We start from the raw sequence: 18220 nt of genomic DNA, 5'->3' as shown, positions 1-18220 counted from the left end.
TGGGCGCCAGCGGCCTGGAGAATCCAGAGCCGAGCCCCGCCGGAGCAGGGGCAACAGTCAGTCCGCCCTCAGAGCACGACGCCGCGGGCCCCCGGGCACACGCGCCCAAGAAGCCTCTGAGGCAGGTCTAGCGAAGCCCTCAGGGCGAGAGGCCGAACTTGGGACAAAGCAATGCTGACCGTCCTGGGCCGTCCGAGGGCGTGGTGCGCATCCCGGGCCACACTTCCGCCGCGACTGCCTCGCACCTGCGCTCGTCACGGGACACGAAGGGTCTTCTTCTGTCGGTGGGCGGCAGCGAGCTTTGCACGGCACTTCCACCTGAGGAGTGTAGAGAAAGCACACGCATGCTTCAGAAACGTGCCCAGCTGGTCAGAAGACAGGATCCGTGCCACAGTTCCCCCCGCGGCACCCTTGCATCTGCTTGCCCTGTACCTCTATCCCTTCGGGATGACCGAAGGCGCGTGTGATATCCCGAGTGTAGGCAGATGCGCAGGCCTGTGCACGTGTGTGTGTGTGTGTGTGTGTGTGGTGTGTTTGCGCGCGCGCGCGTGCGTGCCTGCGGGCTTCCGTGTGCGGTGGCCTCAGCACCCGGGAAAGCACGCCGTCCTCACAGATGCCTGACCTCGTGCCCTGCCACCCCACGCGGAAGCCCGGTGACTTCCCAAGGAAGGACGCCAACTCGCACCGCTAGAGGCTGCTGCAATCGGCCCCGGACTCCCTCTCTGAGCGCCACTCCTTCTGAGCAAAGGACACGGACCATCCACCTACACCCTCACGCTGACCGTGGATGTGAGGTCAACGTGGCCAGCGTGTCCCCGCGAGCTGGGCCGGGGGGAACGGCACTTGATGGTAATGCTACCTGGCTACCGCCAGGACAACAGGGCTGACACGAGAGCCGGCACCACTCGCCCACGGGCGGCGCAACAGAAGCAGCCCGTCTGAACCTCCAGGGGCCCGACGCCTTCAGGCCGCACTCCGGTCTGGGCTATCTAAGCCAAGACGCCCTGGGCGGGCCAGCAGGGAACCCCGCTGCAACGGCTGGTCACAGCCACCGAGACCCGGGGCAAGACCCGTCTCAGACCACAGCCAATTCCCACGCAGCGACGCGGCATTTCCACCGCCTGCGGGTTGCGGGGCGCTGGCCTTCGAGGAAACGTTCAACCCCGCGGCTCCCTGCTCCAAAGGGGAAGCCCCCTCACGCCTGCACAGCAAGTCCCCCAAGGTGTAGCCTCCAACACCTCGCGCGCCAGGCGGGCAGGGAGCCTCCCGGACGACAGCCGTCAAGGCATTATGACTTTGCCCAAGTCGACCGCGTCGCACTCGACCTATGACCCCCTCCTTCGGCCCCAGAACACCACAGACGACCTCACAGAGCACAAACGCTGCCTCCTCCTGGAAGACAAGGCAAAGAATGAAACTAGGACACCGCTCCCACACAAGGAGACGTGCTCCTCCTCCACGCTGGACGTGCGTCCGGGGCAGGGCGCCCAGGATCGCAGCACCCTCGGGTCGCTGCCACGCCCGCAGGCTTCCGCACACCGCTCTTAACCACCCCTCGCGCACGCCCCCCCACCCCCCCCGACGCCCCACACCGCCCCCTGGCCCCGCTCCCCGGCACGCCCGGGACCACAGGAGCCCCCCGGGCCAGGAAGAGCGAACCTTCCTGCAGCAACGCCTTCACCTGGCAAGCGCCGGACCCGAGGGGGCGCAGGGTCAAAGAGATTGTCCGCCTCAGCAATCCGGAGCAGACGGGGCCGGTGGCCAGTCGCGGGCCTGTGGGTCTCTTCAAGGCGCTAGGACGACAAACACTGGGGGCCGAACCTCCCGGGGGCGCGACGCCGTCTACCGCACAGGTCATCTACCGCAGCCGAGCCTTCCCTGGCAGGCAACAACCGGCAGCCCCCTTGGGACCCAACGCCACCCCTGGCAAGACCGCGACGGCGGTCGCAACCCAACAAGAGGGTACATCCTGTGCAAGCCCGTGGAACCGCACTACGGCCGCTCCCCTCCGCTCCCTTTCCTTCCTGCCCGCCCTGTCAGCCACCACACTGCCTGGACGTCAGCGCCAGGGCCACCTTTGGCCAGCTGTGTGTGGCCCGGGTGAGCAGGTGACACACAGGAGCTGCCAGCTGCAGCGCTGCGGCCTAGGGCCGCTGCCCCCGCCGCCAAAACCACGGGCCCATCACACCTCCTCACCAAGCCAGAAGGCAACCACAGGCGCTGCGGCTTGCCCGGCCCAAACCGAGGCTCCGAACGGAACCCAGGGAAGACTCGGCTGTTCGGCCTCCAGACACGGACCGCCACCCCACCCGCCACGCCCCCCGGGGCAACGGCTCAGGCCAGAACCGGGCCAGCGCGTACTCAGCGCCAACCACGGGCCGGGCCCATGCCAACGCCACACTCTCCGACTCTAAAGACGCCCATGCGACCCGGGCGCCGCGCCAGCAGAGGCCGGCCATTCAAGCAAGTCCCTCCGAGTCGCAAACGTCCAGCTCATGCGGTCACGCTCCCGGTGCAAACACGGCAGACGCCCACACGCTGAGGCCCTGGGCGGGCTCTGCGCGAGTGTCATCAACCAGAAGCTGTCCCTCACTCCTCTCACCCCCGGAGAAGACCAGGTGCTGGACCTCAGGCTCGGCGAGAACGACGGTAGTGAGTTCTCACTCATTTTGTTCAGATTTCCAAGGAATGCATTTGAGGGAGTCATCATCGATCCGAGCACCTTCGGGGCAGCTGGCGGGGCTCGGCGGGTGAGCCCATCACCTCAGGGTCGGCCAGCGGCCCGGAGAATCCCGAGCCAAGCCCCTGAGCAAGGGCAACTGTCGACCCACCCTCAGAGCGCCAGCTCCGCACGCCCCCGGGGACCCGCGGGCTAGAAGCCTCTCAGCGCGGTCTGGGACTCCCAGGGCCAACGGCACGAACTGGGTGCAGGGGGATCCTTACCAGCCTCAGCGAGCCACGGGCACGGGGCGCACCCGAAGCCACGCTTCTTGCGGGATTCCCTCGCGTCTCCGCTCCACAAACGACAGGAAGGTCTTCTCTTCTTGGGCGACGGCAAGCTTTGCTCGGAGATCCCACCTGGGAAGTGCAGAGCAATCGCACGCGCACGCCTCAGCGACCCAGCCAGGCTCTCAGGTAACCAGAGCCAGGCCAAGGGTTCCACCCCGACTCCCCGCCCCGGGGCAAGCCTTGCATCTTCTTGGCCTCTACCTCTTCCCCTCAGGTGTGACAAGAAGGCGTGTGTGACAGCACAAGCGCAGGAAGGCGCGCAGGCGGGCGCGTGTGCGTGTCTTCGGGTGCGCGGGGCCCGAGCCCCTGAAGAAGCACGTCTTCCGCACACATCCCTGGCCTCAGGCCCTGCCGCGAGACCAAGAGCTCGCGCTGGCGGCTTTGACCTCGACTCGCCCGGCGGCTCACCTCTGCCCTTTCGGCCTGCTGAAATAGGCCGCAGGCTCCCTCTCTCACAGCCCCTGCCTCTGAACACCGGAACACGACACTCCAGCAGGTTCACCCTCCGCCCGACCGTGGGCGCCCGCTGTCCCCGCACGCCGTGCCACGCGAACCGCGCCCGACGGAAACGCGCCGACCACTGCTGGACCTGAACCACGTAAAGCGCCTACACCACTCGAAGGCTGGCGCCGCTGGGACACGGGCTAGAGGGCAGAAGCAGCAGCCCCTCCTGATCTCCAGTGGCCACGCCACCGGGGGACCGGGGGCCAGGCGCCTCTTCCTGCTGACTGAGGCTACACCCACGCCCTCAGCGGTGCCAGCGGCAGGGGAAGTGCCAGGAAGAGGTGGTCTGTGGCCACCACGACCCACGCTAAGACCCGACTGAACCTGGAGCCCACTCCCGTCCAGGGACCTGGCGTTACCACAGCGGGCCCGCTTTCTGGACCCCGGCCTTCCAGGACTCCTTCCCACCCACGCGCTGCCTGGCCCACCTCAGGCCTGCGAGGCAAGTCCCCCAAGCAGGACCTCAAACCCTACACACACGTGGCGGCCAGGGAGCCCCGGGGAGGACGGCCACGAGGGAATCTCGACTGTGCGTACGGGACTCGACCCGTCACGTTCAACGTCTGGACCCTCCCTCGGCACCTGTAACACCACAAACGACCTCACACGGCCCCAAGGATGGCTCTGTCCACGAAGGCAAGAGGAGGCACGGAACGAGCACACACACACCCCGCCCCCGCCACCCATGGAGAGGCGGACGTTTTCCAAGGCGGACGTCTGTGCGCGGCAGGGCAGCTCGGGTCACGGCACCCGCCGTCTCCGCCAGGCCCACAGGCTTCCACGAAGAAACCTAAAGCCCTGCGACGAGGCATGAGGCGAACCGCGCCAGGAAAATCGGACCGTGCTGGAGGAACGCTTTCTCCTCGGAGACCCCGCGCCTGAGACGGCGGAGGATCCAAGGCCACGGTCGCCCAAGCAATCGATGAGCAGCGGCGGCCGGCCGGCCGGCAGTCACGTGCCGGGCCCCTCTTCAAGGAACCGTGGAGAGAACCGGAGAGCGCCACCGCTCTGGAACAAGGCCCGCCATCTGCCACAAAGGTCACCGACCACAGTGCACACCCCCGGGCCTTCAAGCCTCCAGCCTTCCCCGGCACGCACCAATCGCCAGCCCCGTCAGAGCCAGGGCACGTTCCCGACAAGCCGCTGCCAGCGCTCGGAACACAACGAGGCAGCACGTCCCACGGAAGCCCACGGCATCACACTGTGACCTGTCCTCTCCGTGCTCTTCTTCCCCCCCAGCTCCCCACGACCAGGCCATCAGCCACCACAGTGTCTTGACCTGAGTGCCAGGCCCACAGCCCGGTCCCCGTTTGGGCACCTTGGCGTGGACTGGGCGAGCCGGAGAACTAGAGGAGCCCCAAGCTGCAGCACCAAAGTCTCACCCCTCCGGCGGCGCCCCAAACCGCGAGGGGTGCTCCAACTGCCTCACCAAGCCAAAAGGCAAGAACAGCTGACGGCCGCCCGCCTGGCCCGGGGCTCTCATCAGAAACCACGCGACCTTCCACTGCTTACTGCTCAGCTCTGAGACGCAGACCCCCGGGGCCTTCGTCCCCAGCGGGAACCAGGCCCACACAGCCACAAGGCCCCGAGCTCACGGGGCCTGTGCCAGCGCCACACTCTCCGACTTCCCAACCTAGGATGCGAGCTGCCAGCCACGGCCCTCAGCCACAGGCCGTTCAACCAAGCACCGCCGACTGACGGACACCCCCCTCACGCGGTGAGAGGAAGGACCCCCAGATGCCACGGCTCCCAAATGCGGACGCCCGGCGTGGTGCCCGTGCCCGTCCCAGTGCGCTCAAGGGGAAGCGGTCCCTCACTCCTGCCATGCCTGGGGAAGACAACGTGCCGGACCTCAGTTTCGATGAGAACGACGGTAGTGAGTTCTCACTCATTTTGTTCAGATTTTCCAAGGAATGCATATGAGGGAGTCATCATCGATCCGAGCACGTTCTGCCAACCTGGACAAACTAACCAGGCAGGCTGGGGGGCTCCGCAGCGGGCGAGCCGATCGCCTCATGGGCGCCAGCGGCCTGGAGAATCCAGAGCCGAGCCCCGCCGGAGCAGGGGCAACAGTCAGTCCGCCCTCAGAGCACGACGCCGCGGGCCCCCGGGCACACGCGCCCAAGAAGCCTCTGAGGCAGGTCTAGCGAAGCCCTCAGGGCGAGAGGCCGAACTTGGGACAAAGCAATGCTGACCGTCCTGGGCCGTCCGAGGGCGTGGTGCGCATCCCGGGCCACACTTCCGCCGCGACTGCCTCGCACCTGCGCTCGTCACGGGACACGAAGGGTCTTCTTCTGTCGGTGGGCGGCAGCGAGCTTTGCACGGCACTTCCACCTGAGGAGTGTAGAGAAAGCACACGCATGCTTCAGAAACGTGCCCAGCTGGTCAGAAGACAGGATCCGTGCCACAGTTCCCCCCGCGGCACCCTTGCATCTGCTTGCCCTGTACCTCTATCCCTTCGGGATGACCGAAGGCGCGTGTGATATCCCGAGTGTAGGCAGATGCGCAGGCCTGTGCACCTGTGTGTGTGTGTGTGTGTGTGTGTGTGTGTGTGTGTGTGTGCGCGCGCGCGCGTGCGTGCCTGCGGGCTTCCGTGTGCGGTGGCCTCAGCACCCGGGAAAGCACGCCGTCCTCACAGATGCCTGACCTCGTGCCCTGCCACCCCACGCGGAAGCCCGGTGACTTCCCAAGGAAGGACGCCAACTCGCACCGCTAGAGGCTGCTGCAATCGGCCCCGGACTCCCTCTCTGAGCGCCACTCCTTCTGAGCAAAGGACACGGACCATCCACCTACACCCTCACGCTGACCGTGGATGTGAGGTCAACGTGGCCAGCGTGTCCCCGCGAGCTGGGCCGGGGGGAACGGCACTTGATGGTAATGCTACCTGGCTACCGCCAGGACAACAGGGCTGACACGAGAGCCGGCACCACTCGCCCACGGGCGGCGCAACAGAAGCAGCCCGTCTGAACCTCCAGGGGCCCGACGCCTTCAGGCCGCACTCCGGTCTGGGCTATCTAAGCCAAGACGCCCTGGGCGGGCCAGCAGGGAACCCCGCTGCAACGGCTGGTCACAGCCACCGAGACCCGGGGCAAGACCCGTCTCAGACCACAGCCAATTCCCACGCAGCGACGCGGCATTTCCACCGCCTGCGGGTTGCGGGGCGCTGGCCTTCGAGGAAACGTTCAACCCCGCGGCTCCCTGCTCCAAAGGGGAAGCCCCCTCACGCCTGCACAGCAAGTCCCCCAAGGTGTAGCCTCCAACACCTCGCGCGCCAGGCGGGCAGGGAGCCTCCCGGACGACAGCCGTCAAGGCATTATGACTTTGCCCAAGTCGACCGCGTCGCACTCGACCTATGACCCCCTCCTTCGGCCCCAGAACACCACAGACGACCTCACAGAGCACAAACGCTGCCTCCTCCTGGAAGACAAGGCAAAGAATGAAACTAGGACACCGCTCCCACACAAGGAGACGTGCTCCTCCTCCACGCTGGACGTGCGTCCGGGGCAGGGCGCCCAGGATCGCAGCACCCTCGGGTCGCTGCCACGCCCGCAGGCTTCCGCACACCGCTCTTAACCACCCCTCGCGCACGCCCCCCCACCCCCCCCGACGCCCCACACCGCCCCCTGGCCCCGCTCCCCGGCACGCCCGGGACCACAGGAGCCCCCCGGGCCAGGAAGAGCGAACCTTCCTGCAGCAACGCCTTCACCTGGCAAGCGCCGGACCCGAGGGGGCGCAGGGTCAAAGAGATTGTCCGCCTCAGCAATCCGGAGCAGACGGGGCCGGTGGCCAGTCGCGGGCCTGTGGGTCTCTTCAAGGCGCTAGGACGACAAACACTGGGGGCCGAACCTCCCGGGGGCGCGACGCCGTCTACCGCACAGGTCATCTACCGCAGCCGAGCCTTCCCTGGCAGGCAACAACCGGCAGCCCCCTTGGGACCCAACGCCACCCCTGGCAAGACCGCGACGGCGGTCGCAACCCAACAAGAGGGTACATCCTGTGCAAGCCCGTGGAACCGCACTACGGCCGCTCCCCTCCGCTCCCTTTCCTTCCTGCCCGCCCTGTCAGCCACCACACTGCCTGGACGTCAGCGCCAGGGCCACCTTTGGCCAGCTGTGTGTGGCCCGGGTGAGCAGGTGACACACAGGAGCTGCCAGCTGCAGCGCTGCGGCCTAGGGCCGCTGCCCCCGCCGCCAAAACCACGGGCCCATCACACCTCCTCACCAAGCCAGAAGGCAACCACAGGCGCTGCGGCTTGCCCGGCCCAAACCGAGGCTCCGAACGGAACCCAGGGAAGACTCGGCTGTTCGGCCTCCAGACACGGACCGCCACCCCACCCGCCACGCCCCCCGGGGCAACGGCTCAGGCCAGAACCGGGCCAGCGCGTACTCAGCGCCAACCACGGGCCGGGCCCATGCCAACGCCACACTCTCCGACTCTAAAGACGCCCATGCGACCCGGGCGCCGCGCCAGCAGAGGCCGGCCATTCAAGCAAGTCCCTCCGAGTCGCAAACGTCCAGCTCATGCGGTCACGCTCCCGGTGCAAACACGGCAGACGCCCACACGCTGAGGCCCTGGGCGGGCTCTGCGCGAGTGTCATCAACCAGAAGCTGTCCCTCACTCCTCTCACCCCCGGAGAAGACCAGGTGCTGGACCTCAGGCTCGGCGAGAACGACGGTAGTGAGTTCTCACTCATTTTGTTCAGATTTCCAAGGAATGCATTTGAGGGAGTCATCATCGATCCGAGCACCTTCGGGGCAGCTGGCGGGGCTCGGCGGGTGAGCCCATCACCTCAGGGTCGGCCAGCGGCCCGGAGAATCCCGAGCCAAGCCCCTGAGCAAGGGCAACTGTCGACCCACCCTCAGAGCGCCAGCTCCGCACGCCCCCGGGGACCCGCGGGCTAGAAGCCTCTCAGCGCGGTCTGGGACTCCCAGGGCCAACGGCACGAACTGGGTGCAGGGGGATCCTTACCAGCCTCAGCGAGCCACGGGCACGGGGCGCACCCGAAGCCACGCTTCTTGCGGGATTCCCTCGCGTCTCCGCTCCACAAACGACAGGAAGGTCTTCTCTTCTTGGGCGACGGCAAGCTTTGCTCGGAGATCCCACCTGGGAAGTGCAGAGCAATCGCACGCGCACGCCTCAGCGACCCAGCCAGGCTCTCAGGTAACCAGAGCCAGGCCAAGGGTTCCACCCCGACTCCCCGCCCCGGGGCAAGCCTTGCATCTTCTTGGCCTCTACCTCTTCCCCTCAGGTGTGACAAGAAGGCGTGTGTGACAGCACAAGCGCAGGAAGGCGCGCAGGCGGGCGCGTGTGCGTGTCTTCGGGTGCGCGGGGCCCGAGCCCCTGAAGAAGCACGTCTTCCGCACACATCCCTGGCCTCAGGCCCTGCCGCGAGACCAAGAGCTCGCGCTGGCGGCTTTGACCTCGACTCGCCCGGCGGCTCACCTCTGCCCTTTCGGCCTGCTGAAATAGGCCGCAGGCTCCCTCTCTCACAGCCCCTGCCTCTGAACACCGGAACACGACACTCCAGCAGGTTCACCCTCCGCCCGACCGTGGGCGCCCGCTGTCCCCGCACGCCGTGCCACGCGAACCGCGCCCGACGGAAACGCGCCGACCACTGCTGGACCTGAACCACGTAAAGCGCCTACACCACTCGAAGGCTGGCGCCGCTGGGACACGGGCTAGAGGGCAGAAGCAGCAGCCCCTCCTGATCTCCAGTGGCCACGCCACCGGGGGACCGGGGGCCAGGCGCCTCTTCCTGCTGACTGAGGCTACACCCACGCCCTCAGCGGTGCCAGCGGCAGGGGAAGTGCCAGGAAGAGGTGGTCTGTGGCCACCACGACCCACGCTAAGACCCGACTGAACCTGGAGCCCACTCCCGTCCAGGGACCTGGCGTTACCACAGCGGGCCCGCTTTCTGGACCCCGGCCTTCCAGGACTCCTTCCCACCCACGCGCTGCCTGGCCCACCTCAGGCCTGCGAGGCAAGTCCCCCAAGCAGGACCTCAAACCCTACACACACGTGGCGGCCAGGGAGCCCCGGGGAGGACGGCCACGAGGGAATCTCGACTGTGCGTACGGGACTCGACCCGTCACGTTCAACGTCTGGACCCTCCCTCGGCACCTGTAACACCACAAACGACCTCACACGGCCCCAAGGATGGCTCTGTCCACGAAGGCAAGAGGAGGCACGGAACGAGCACACACACACCCCGCCCCCGCCACCCATGGAGAGGCGGACGTTTTCCAAGGCGGACGTCTGTGCGCGGCAGGGCAGCTCGGGTCACGGCACCCGCCGTCTCCGCCAGGCCCACAGGCTTCCACGAAGAAACCTAAAGCCCTGCGACGAGGCATGAGGCGAACCGCGCCAGGAAAATCGGACCGTGCTGGAGGAACGCTTTCTCCTCGGAGACCCCGCGCCTGAGACGGCGGAGGATCCAAGGCCACGGTCGCCCAAGCAATCGATGAGCAGCGGCGGCCGGCCGGCCGGCAGTCACGTGCCGGGCCCCTCTTCAAGGAACCGTGGAGAGAACCGGAGAGCGCCACCGCTCTGGAACAAGGCCCGCCATCTGCCACAAAGGTCACCGACCACAGTGCACACCCCCGGGCCTTCAAGCCTCCAGCCTTCCCCGGCACGCACCAATCGCCAGCCCCGTCAGAGCCAGGGCACGTTCCCGACAAGCCGCTGCCAGCGCTCGGAACACAACGAGGCAGCACGTCCCACGGAAGCCCACGGCATCACACTGTGACCTGTCCTCTCCGTGCTCTTCTTCCCCCCCAGCTCCCCACGACCAGGCCATCAGCCACCACAGTGTCTTGACCTGAGTGCCAGGCCCACAGCCCGGTCCCCGTTTGGGCACCTTGGCGTGGACTGGGCGAGCCGGAGAACTAGAGGAGCCCCAAGCTGCAGCACCAAAGTCTCACCCCTCCGGCGGCGCCCCAAACCGCGAGGGGTGCTCCAACTGCCTCACCAAGCCAAAAGGCAAGAACAGCTGACGGCCGCCCGCCTGGCCCGGGGCTCTCATCAGAAACCACGCGACCTTCCACTGCTTACTGCTCAGCTCTGAGACGCAGACCCCCGGGGCCTTCGTCCCCAGCGGGAACCAGGCCCACACAGCCACAAGGCCCCGAGCTCACGGGGCCTGTGCCAGCGCCACACTCTCCGACTTCCCAACCTAGGATGCGAGCTGCCAGCCACGGCCCTCAGCCACAGGCCGTTCAACCAAGCACCGCCGACTGACGGACACCCCCCTCACGCGGTGAGAGGAAGGACCCCCAGATGCCACGGCTCCCAAATGCGGACGCCCGGCGTGGTGCCCGTGCCCGTCCCAGTGCGCTCAAGGGGAAGCGGTCCCTCACTCCTGCCATGCCTGGGGAAGACAACGTGCCGGACCTCAGTTTCGATGAGAACGACGGTAGTGAGTTCTCACTCATTTTGTTCAGATTTTCCAAGGAATGCATATGAGGGAGTCATCATCGATCCGAGCACGTTCTGCCAACCTGGACAAACTAACCAGGCAGGCTGGGGGGCTCCGCAGCGGGCGAGCCGATCGCCTCATGGGCGCCAGCGGCCTGGAGAATCCAGAGCCGAGCCCCGCCGGAGCAGGGGCAACAGTCAGTCCGCCCTCAGAGCACGACGCCGCGGGCCCCCGGGCACACGCGCCCAAGAAGCCTCTGAGGCAGGTCTAGCGAAGCCCTCAGGGCGAGAGGCCGAACTTGGGACAAAGCAATGCTGACCGTCCTGGGCCGTCCGAGGGCGTGGTGCGCATCCCGGGCCACACTTCCGCCGCGACTGCCTCGCACCTGCGCTCGTCACGGGACACGAAGGGTCTTCTTCTGTCGGTGGGCGGCAGCGAGCTTTGCACGGCACTTCCACCTGAGGAGTGTAGAGAAAGCACACGCATGCTTCAGAAACGTGCCCAGCTGGTCAGAAGACAGGATCCGTGCCACAGTTCCCCCCGCGGCACCCTTGCATCTGCTTGCCCTGTACCTCTATCCCTTCGGGATGACCGAAGGCGCGTGTGATATCCCGAGTGTAGGCAGATGCGCAGGCCTGTGCACCTGTGTGTGTGTGTGTGTGTGCGTGTGTGTGTGTGTGTGTGTGTGTTGCGCGCGTGCGTGCCTGCGGGCTTCCGTGTGCGGTGGCCTCAGCACCCGGGAAAGCACGCCGTCCTCACAGATGCCTGACCTCGTGCCCTGCCACCCCACGCGGAAGCCCGGTGACTTCCCAAGGAAGGACGCCAACTCGCACCGCTAGAGGCTGCTGCAATCGGCCCCGGACTCCCTCTCTGAGCGCCACTCCTTCTGAGCAAAGGACACGGACCATCCACCTACACCCTCACGCTGACCGTGGATGTGAGGTCAACGTGGCCAGCGTGTCCCCGCGAGCTGGGCCGGGGGGAACGGCACTTGATGGTAATGCTACCTGGCTACCGCCAGGACAACAGGGCTGACACGAGAGCCGGCACCACTCGCCCACGGGCGGCGCAACAGAAGCAGCCCGTCTGAACCTCCAGGGGCCCGACGCCTTCAGGCCGCACTCCGGTCTGGGCTATCTAAGCCAAGACGCCCTGGGCGGGCCAGCAGGGAACCCCGCTGCAACGGCTGGTCACAGCCACCGAGACCCGGGGCAAGACCCGTCTCAGACCACAGCCAATTCCCACGCAGCGACGCGGCATTTCCACCGCCTGCGGGTTGCGGGGCGCTGGCCTTCGAGGAAACGTTCAACCCCGCGGCTCCCTGCTCCAAAGGGGAAGCCCCCTCACGCCTGCACAGCAAGTCCCCCAAGGTGTAGCCTCCAACACCTCGCGCGCCAGGCGGGCAGGGAGCCTCCCGGACGACAGCCGTCAAGGCATTATGACTTTGCCCAAGTCGACCGCGTCGCACTCGACCTATGACCCCCTCCTTCGGCCCCAGAACACCACAGACGACCTCACAGAGCACAAACGCTGCCTCCTCCTGGAAGACAAGGCAAAGAATGAAACTAGGACACCGCTCCCACACAAGGAGACGTGCTCCTCCTCCACGCTGGACGTGCGTCCGGGGCAGGGCGCCCAGGATCGCAGCACCCTCGGGTCGCTGCCACGCCCGCAGGCTTCCGCACACCGCTCTTAACCACCCCTCGCGCACGCCCCCCCACCCCCCCCGACGCCCCACACCGCCCCCTGGCCCCGCTCCCCGGCACGCCCGGGACCACAGGAGCCCCCCGGGCCAGGAAGAGCGAACCTTCCTGCAGCAACGCCTTCACCTGGCAAGCGCCGGACCCGAGGGGGCGCAGGGTCAAAGAGATTGTCCGCCTCAGCAATCCGGAGCAGACGGGGCCGGTGGCCAGTCGCGGGCCTGTGGGTCTCTTCAAGGCGCTAGGACGACAAACACTGGGGGCCGAACCTCCCGGGGGCGCGACGCCGTCTACCGCACAGGTCATCTACCGCAGCCGAGCCTTCCCTGGCAGGCAACAACCGGCAGCCCCCTTGGGACCCAACGCCACCCCTGGCAAGACCGCGACGGCGGTCGCAACCCAACAAGAGGGTACATCCTGTGCAAGCCCGTGGAACCGCACTACGGCCGCTCCCCTCCGCTCCCTTTCCTTCCTGCCCGCCCTGTCAGCCACCACACTGCCTGGACGTCAGCGCCAGGGCCACCTTTGGCCAGCTGTGTGTGGCCCGGGTGAGCAGGTGACACACAGGAGCTGCCAGCTGCAGCGCTGCGGCCTAGGGCCGCTGCCCCCGCCGCCAAAACCACGGGCCCATCACACCTCCTCACCAAGCCAGAAGGCAACCACAGGCGCTGCGGCTTGCCCGGCCCAAACCGAGGCTCCGAACGGAACCCAGGGAAGACTCGGCTGTTCGGCCTCCAGACACGGACCGCCACCCCACCCGCCACGCCCCCCGGGGCAACGGCTCAGGCCAGAACCGGGCCAGCGCGTACTCAGCGCCAACCACGGGCCGGGCCCATGCCAACGCCACACTCTCCGACTCTAAAGACGCCCATGCGACCCGGGCGCCGCGCCAGCAGAGGCCGGCCATTCAAGCAAGTCCCTCCGAGTCGCAAACGTCCAGCTCATGCGGTCACGCTCCCGGTGCAAACACGGCAGACGCCCACACGCTGAGGCCCTGGGCGGGCTCTGCGCGAGTGTCATCAACCAGAAGCTGTCCCTCACTCCTCTCACCCCCGGAGAAGACCAGGTGCTGGACCTCAGGCTCGGCGAGAACGACGGTAGTGAGTTCTCACTCATTTTGTTCAGATTTCCAAGGAATGCATTTGAGGGAGTCATCATCGATCCGAGCACCTTCGGGGCAGCTGGCGGGGCTCGGCGGGTGAGCCCATCACCTCAGGGTCGGCCAGCGGCCCGGAGAATCCCGAGCCAAGCCCCTGAGCAAGGGCAACTGTCGACCCACCCTCAGAGCGCCAGCTCCGCACGCCCCCGGGGACCCGCGGGCTAGAAGCCTCTCAGCGCGGTCTGGGACTCCCAGGGCCAACGGCACGAACTGGGTGCAGGGGGATCCTTACCAGCCTCAGCGAGCCACGGGCACGGGGCGCACCCGAAGCCACGCTTCTTGCGGGATTCCCTCGCGTCTCCGCTCCACAAACGACAGGAAGGTCTTCTCTTCTTGGGCGACGGCAAGCTTTGCTCGGAGATCCCACCTGGGAAGTGCAGAGCAATCGCACGCGCACGCCTCAGCGACCCAGCCAGGCTCTCAGGTAACCAGAGCCAGGCCAAGGGTTCCACCCCGACTCCCCGCCCCGGGGCAAGCCTTGCATCTTCTTGGCCTCTACCTCTTCCCCTCAGGTGTGACAAGAAGGCGTGTGTGACAGCACAAGCGCAGGAAGGCGCGCAGGCGGGCGCGTGTGCGTGTCTTCGGGTGCGCGGGGCCCGAGCCCCTGAAGAAGCACGTCTTCCGCACACATCCCTGGCCTCAGGCCCTGCCGCGAGACCAAGAGCTCGCGCTGGCGGCTTTGACCTCGACTCGCCCGGCGGCTCACCTCTGCCCTTTCGGCCTGCTGAAATAGGCCGCAGGCTCCCTCTCTCACAGCCCCTGCCTCTGAACACCGGAACACGACACTCCAGCAGGTTCACCCTCCGCCCGACCGTGGGCGCCCGCTGTCCCCGCACGCCGTGCCACGCGAACCGCGCCCGACGGAAACGCGCCGACCACTGCTGGACCTGAACCACGTAAAGCGCCTACACCACTCGAAGGCTGGCGCCGCTGGGACACGGGCTAGAGGGCAGAAGCAGCAGCCCCTCCTGATCTCCAGTGGCCACGCCACCGGGGGACCGGGGGCCAGGCGCCTCTTCCTGCTGACTGAGGCTACACCCACGCCCTCAGCGGTGCCAGCGGCAGGGGAAGTGCCAGGAAGAGGTGGTCTGTGGCCACCACGACCCACGCTAAGACCCGACTGAACCTGGAGCCCACTCCCGTCCAGGGACCTGGCGTTACCACAGCGGGCCCGCTTTCTGGACCCCGGCCTTCCAGGACTCCTTCCCACCCACGCGCTGCCTGGCCCACCTCAGGCCTGCGAGGCAAGTCCCCCAAGCAGGACCTCAAACCCTACACACACGTGGCGGCCAGGGAGCCCCGGGGAGGACGGCCACGAGGGAATCTCGACTGTGCGTACGGGACTCGACCCGTCACGTTCAACGTCTGGACCCTCCCTCGGCACCTGTAACACCACAAACGACCTCACACGGCCCCAAGGATGGCTCTGTCCACGAAGGCAAGAGGAGGCACGGAACGAGCACACACACACCCCGCCCCCGCCACCCATGGAGAGGCGGACGTTTTCCAAGGCGGACGTCTGTGCGCGGCAGGGCAGCTCGGGTCACGGCACCCGCCGTCTCCGCCAGGCCCACAGGCTTCCACGAAGAAACCTAAAGCCCTGCGACGAGGCATGAGGCGAACCGCGCCAGGAAAATCGGACCGTGCTGGAGGAACGCTTTCTCCTCGGAGACCCCGCGCCTGAGACGGCGGAGGATCCAAGGCCACGGTCGCCCAAGCAATCGATGAGCAGCGGCGGCCGGCCGGCCGGCAGTCACGTGCCGGGCCCCTCTTCAAGGAACCGTGGAGAGAACCGGAGAGCGCCACCGCTCTGGAACAAGGCCCGCCATCTGCCACAAAGGTCACCGACCACAGTGCACACCCCCGGGCCTTCAAGCCTCCAGCCTTCCCCGGCACGCACCAATCGCCAGCCCCGTCAGAGCCAGGGCACGTTCCCGACAAGCCGCTGCCAGCGCTCGGAACACAACGAGGCAGCACGTCCCACGGAAGCCCACGGCATCACACTGTGACCTGTCCTCTCCGTGCTCTTCTTCCCCCCCAGCTCCCCACGACCAGGCCATCAGCCACCACAGTGTCTTGACCTGAGTGCCAGGCCCACAGCCCGGTCCCCGTTTGGGCACCTTGGCGTGGACTGGGCGAGCCGGAGAACTAGAGGAGCCCCAAGCTGCAGCACCAAAGTCTCACCCCTCCGGCGGCGCCCCAAACCGCGAGGGGTGCTCCAACTGCCTCACCAAGCCAAAAGGCAAGAACAGCTGACGGCCGCCCGCCTGGCCCGGGGCTCTCATCAGAAACCACGCGACCTTCCACTGCTTACTGCTCAGCTCTGAGACGCAGACCCCCGGGGCCTTCGTCCCCAGCGGGAACCAGGCCCACACAGCCACAAGGCCCCGAGCTCACGGGGCCTGTGCCAGCGCCACACTCTCCGACTTCCCAACCTAGGATGCGAGCTGCCAGCCACGGCCCTCAGCCACAGGCCGTTCAACCAAGCACCGCCGACTGACGGACACCCCCCTCACGCGGTGAGAGGAAGGACCCCCAGATGCCACGGCTCCCAAATGCGGACGCCCGGCGTGGTGCCCGTGCCCGTCCCAGTGCGCTCAAGGGGAAGCGGTCCCTCACTCCTGCCATGCCTGGGGAAGACAACGTGCCGGACCTCAGTTTCGATGAGAACGACGGTAGTGAGTTCTCACTCATTTTGTTCAGATTTTCCAAGGAATGCATATGAGGGAGTCATCATCGATCCGAGCACGTTCTGCCAACCTGGACAAACTAACCAGGCAGGCTGGGGGGCTCCGCAGCGGGCGAGCCGATCGCCTCATGGGCGCCAGCGGCCTGGAGAATCCAGAGCCGAGCCCCGCCGGAGCAGGGGCAACAGTCAGTCCGCCCTCAGAGCACGACGCCGCGGGCCCCCGGGCACACGCGCCCAAGAAGCCTCTGAGGCAGGTCTAGCGAAGCCCTCAGGGCGAGAGGCCGAACTTGGGACAAAGCAATGCTGACCGTCCTGGGCCGTCCGAGGGCGTGGTGCGCATCCCGGGCCACACTTCCGCCGCGACTGCCTCGCACCTGCGCTCGTCACGGGACACGAAGGGTCTTCTTCTGTCGGTGGGCGGCAGCGAGCTTTGCACGGCACTTCCACCTGAGGAGTGTAGAGAAAGCACACGCATGCTTCAGAAACGTGCCCAGCTGGTCAGAAGACAGGATCCGTGCCACAGTTCCCCCCGCGGCACCCTTGCATCTGCTTGCCCTGTACCTCTATCCCTTCGGGATGACCGAAGGCGCGTGTGATATCCCGAGTGTAGGCAGATGCGCAGGCCTGTGCACCTGTGTGTGTGTGTGTGTGTGTGTGTGTGTGTGTGTGTGTTGCGCGCGCGCGCGTGCGTGCCTGCGGGCTTCCGTGTGCGGTGGCCTCAGCACCCGGGAAAGCACGCCGTCCTCACAGATGCCTGACCTCGTGCCCTGCCACCCCACGCGGAAGCCCGGTGACTTCCCAAGGAAGGACGCCAACTCGCACCGCTAGAGGCTGCTGCAATCGGCCCCGGACTCCCTCTCTGAGCGCCACTCCTTCTGAGCAAAGGACACGGACCATCCACCTACACCCTCACGCTGACCGTGGATGTGAGGTCAACGTGGCCAGCGTGTCCCCGCGAGCTGGGCCGGGGGGAACGGCACTTGATGGTAATGCTACCTGGCTACCGCCAGGACAACAGGGCTGACACGAGAGCCGGCACCACTCGCCCACGGGCGGCGCAACAGAAGCAGCCCGTCTGAACCTCCAGGGGCCCGACGCCTTCAGGCCGCACTCCGGTCTGGGCTATCTAAGCCAAGACGCCCTGGGCGGGCCAGCAGGGAACCCCGCTGCAACGGCTGGTCACAGCCACCGAGACCCGGGGCAAGACCCGTCTCAGACCACAGCCAATTCCCACGCAGCGACGCGGCATTTCCACCGCCTGCGGGTTGCGGGGCGCTGGCCTTCGAGGAAACGTTCAACCCCGCGGCTCCCTGCTCCAAAGGGGAAGCCCCCTCACGCCTGCACAGCAAGTCCCCCAAGGTGTAGCCTCCAACACCTCGCGCGCCAGGCGGGCAGGGAGCCTCCCGGACGACAGCCGTCAAGGCATTATGACTTTGCCCAAGTCGACCGCGTCGCACTCGACCTATGACCCCCTCCTTCGGCCCCAGAACACCACAGACGACCTCACAGAGCACAAACGCTGCCTCCTCCTGGAAGACAAGGCAAAGAATGAAACTAGGACACCGCTCCCACACAAGGAGACGTGCTCCTCCTCCACGCTGGACGTGCGTCCGGGGCAGGGCGCCCAGGATCGCAGCACCCTCGGGTCGCTGCCACGCCCGCAGGCTTCCGCACACCGCTCTTAACCACCCCTCGCGCACGCCCCCCCACCCCCCCCGACGCCCCACACCGCCCCCTGGCCCCGC

At 66.9% G+C, this 18220-nt stretch overlaps 1 protein-coding gene and 6 non-coding genes across 7 annotated transcripts; all 7 read right to left on the bottom strand.

Moving 5' to 3' along the window:
* Positions 1–179: 179 nt before the first annotated feature.
* Positions 180–17372, bottom strand: LOC103544622 (uncharacterized). Its single transcript, XM_070589348.1, has 8 exons — positions 17235–17372; positions 16784–16849; positions 14019–14153; positions 11247–11385; positions 8482–8616; positions 5709–5847; positions 2944–3078; positions 180–318 (listed from the first exon to the last, which is right to left on the bottom strand). The coding sequence occupies exons 1-7, from the start codon at positions 17370–17372 to the stop codon at positions 2949–2951; spliced, it is 882 nt and encodes a 293-aa protein (XP_070445449.1). The 3' UTR covers positions 180–318; positions 2944–2948.
* Positions 2624–2716, bottom strand: LOC139078467 (small nucleolar RNA SNORD116). Its single transcript, XR_011531431.1, has one exon. It is a non-coding gene; the product is annotated as a small nucleolar RNA SNORD116 (small nucleolar RNA).
* LOC139078445 (small nucleolar RNA SNORD116) lies at positions 5361–5454 on the bottom strand. Its single transcript, XR_011531382.1, has one exon. It is a non-coding gene; the product is annotated as a small nucleolar RNA SNORD116 (small nucleolar RNA).
* On the bottom strand, positions 8162–8254 carry LOC139078466 (small nucleolar RNA SNORD116). Its single transcript, XR_011531430.1, has one exon. It is a non-coding gene; the product is annotated as a small nucleolar RNA SNORD116 (small nucleolar RNA).
* LOC139078441 (small nucleolar RNA SNORD116) lies at positions 10899–10992 on the bottom strand. Its single transcript, XR_011531380.1, has one exon. It is a non-coding gene; the product is annotated as a small nucleolar RNA SNORD116 (small nucleolar RNA).
* Positions 13699–13791, bottom strand: LOC139078464 (small nucleolar RNA SNORD116). The gene has a single exon (XR_011531424.1). It is a non-coding gene; the product is annotated as a small nucleolar RNA SNORD116 (small nucleolar RNA).
* Positions 16436–16529, bottom strand: LOC139078439 (small nucleolar RNA SNORD116). Its single transcript, XR_011531373.1, has one exon. It is a non-coding gene; the product is annotated as a small nucleolar RNA SNORD116 (small nucleolar RNA).
* Positions 17373–18220: the final 848 nt, after the last annotated feature.

The sequence above is a fragment of the Equus przewalskii genome, chromosome 1, assembly GCF_037783145.1.
Source record: "Equus przewalskii isolate Varuska chromosome 1, EquPr2, whole genome shotgun sequence".
In the NCBI taxonomy this organism is placed as follows: domain Eukaryota; kingdom Metazoa; phylum Chordata; class Mammalia; order Perissodactyla; family Equidae; genus Equus; species Equus przewalskii.
This window is presented reverse-complemented; position numbering and strand designations above follow the sequence as displayed.

What these genes read in the sequence shown, in the direction of transcription:
- LOC103544622 (XM_070589348.1), bottom strand. Translation starts at nt 17,372, where the DNA reads ATGGTCCGTGTCCTTTGCTCAGAAGGAGTGGCGCTCAGAGAGGGAGTC. An exon ending in CCCTCGGACGGCCCAGGACG is followed by an intron (nt 8,617 to 11,246) that starts GTCAGCATTGCT and finishes TGCACTTCCCAG; the next exon opens with GTGGGATCTCCGAGCAAAGC. An exon ending in CCCGTGGCTCGCTGAGGCTG is followed by an intron (nt 5,848 to 8,481) that starts GTAAGGATCCCC and finishes TACACTCCTCAG; the next exon opens with GTGGAAGTGCCGTGCAAAGC.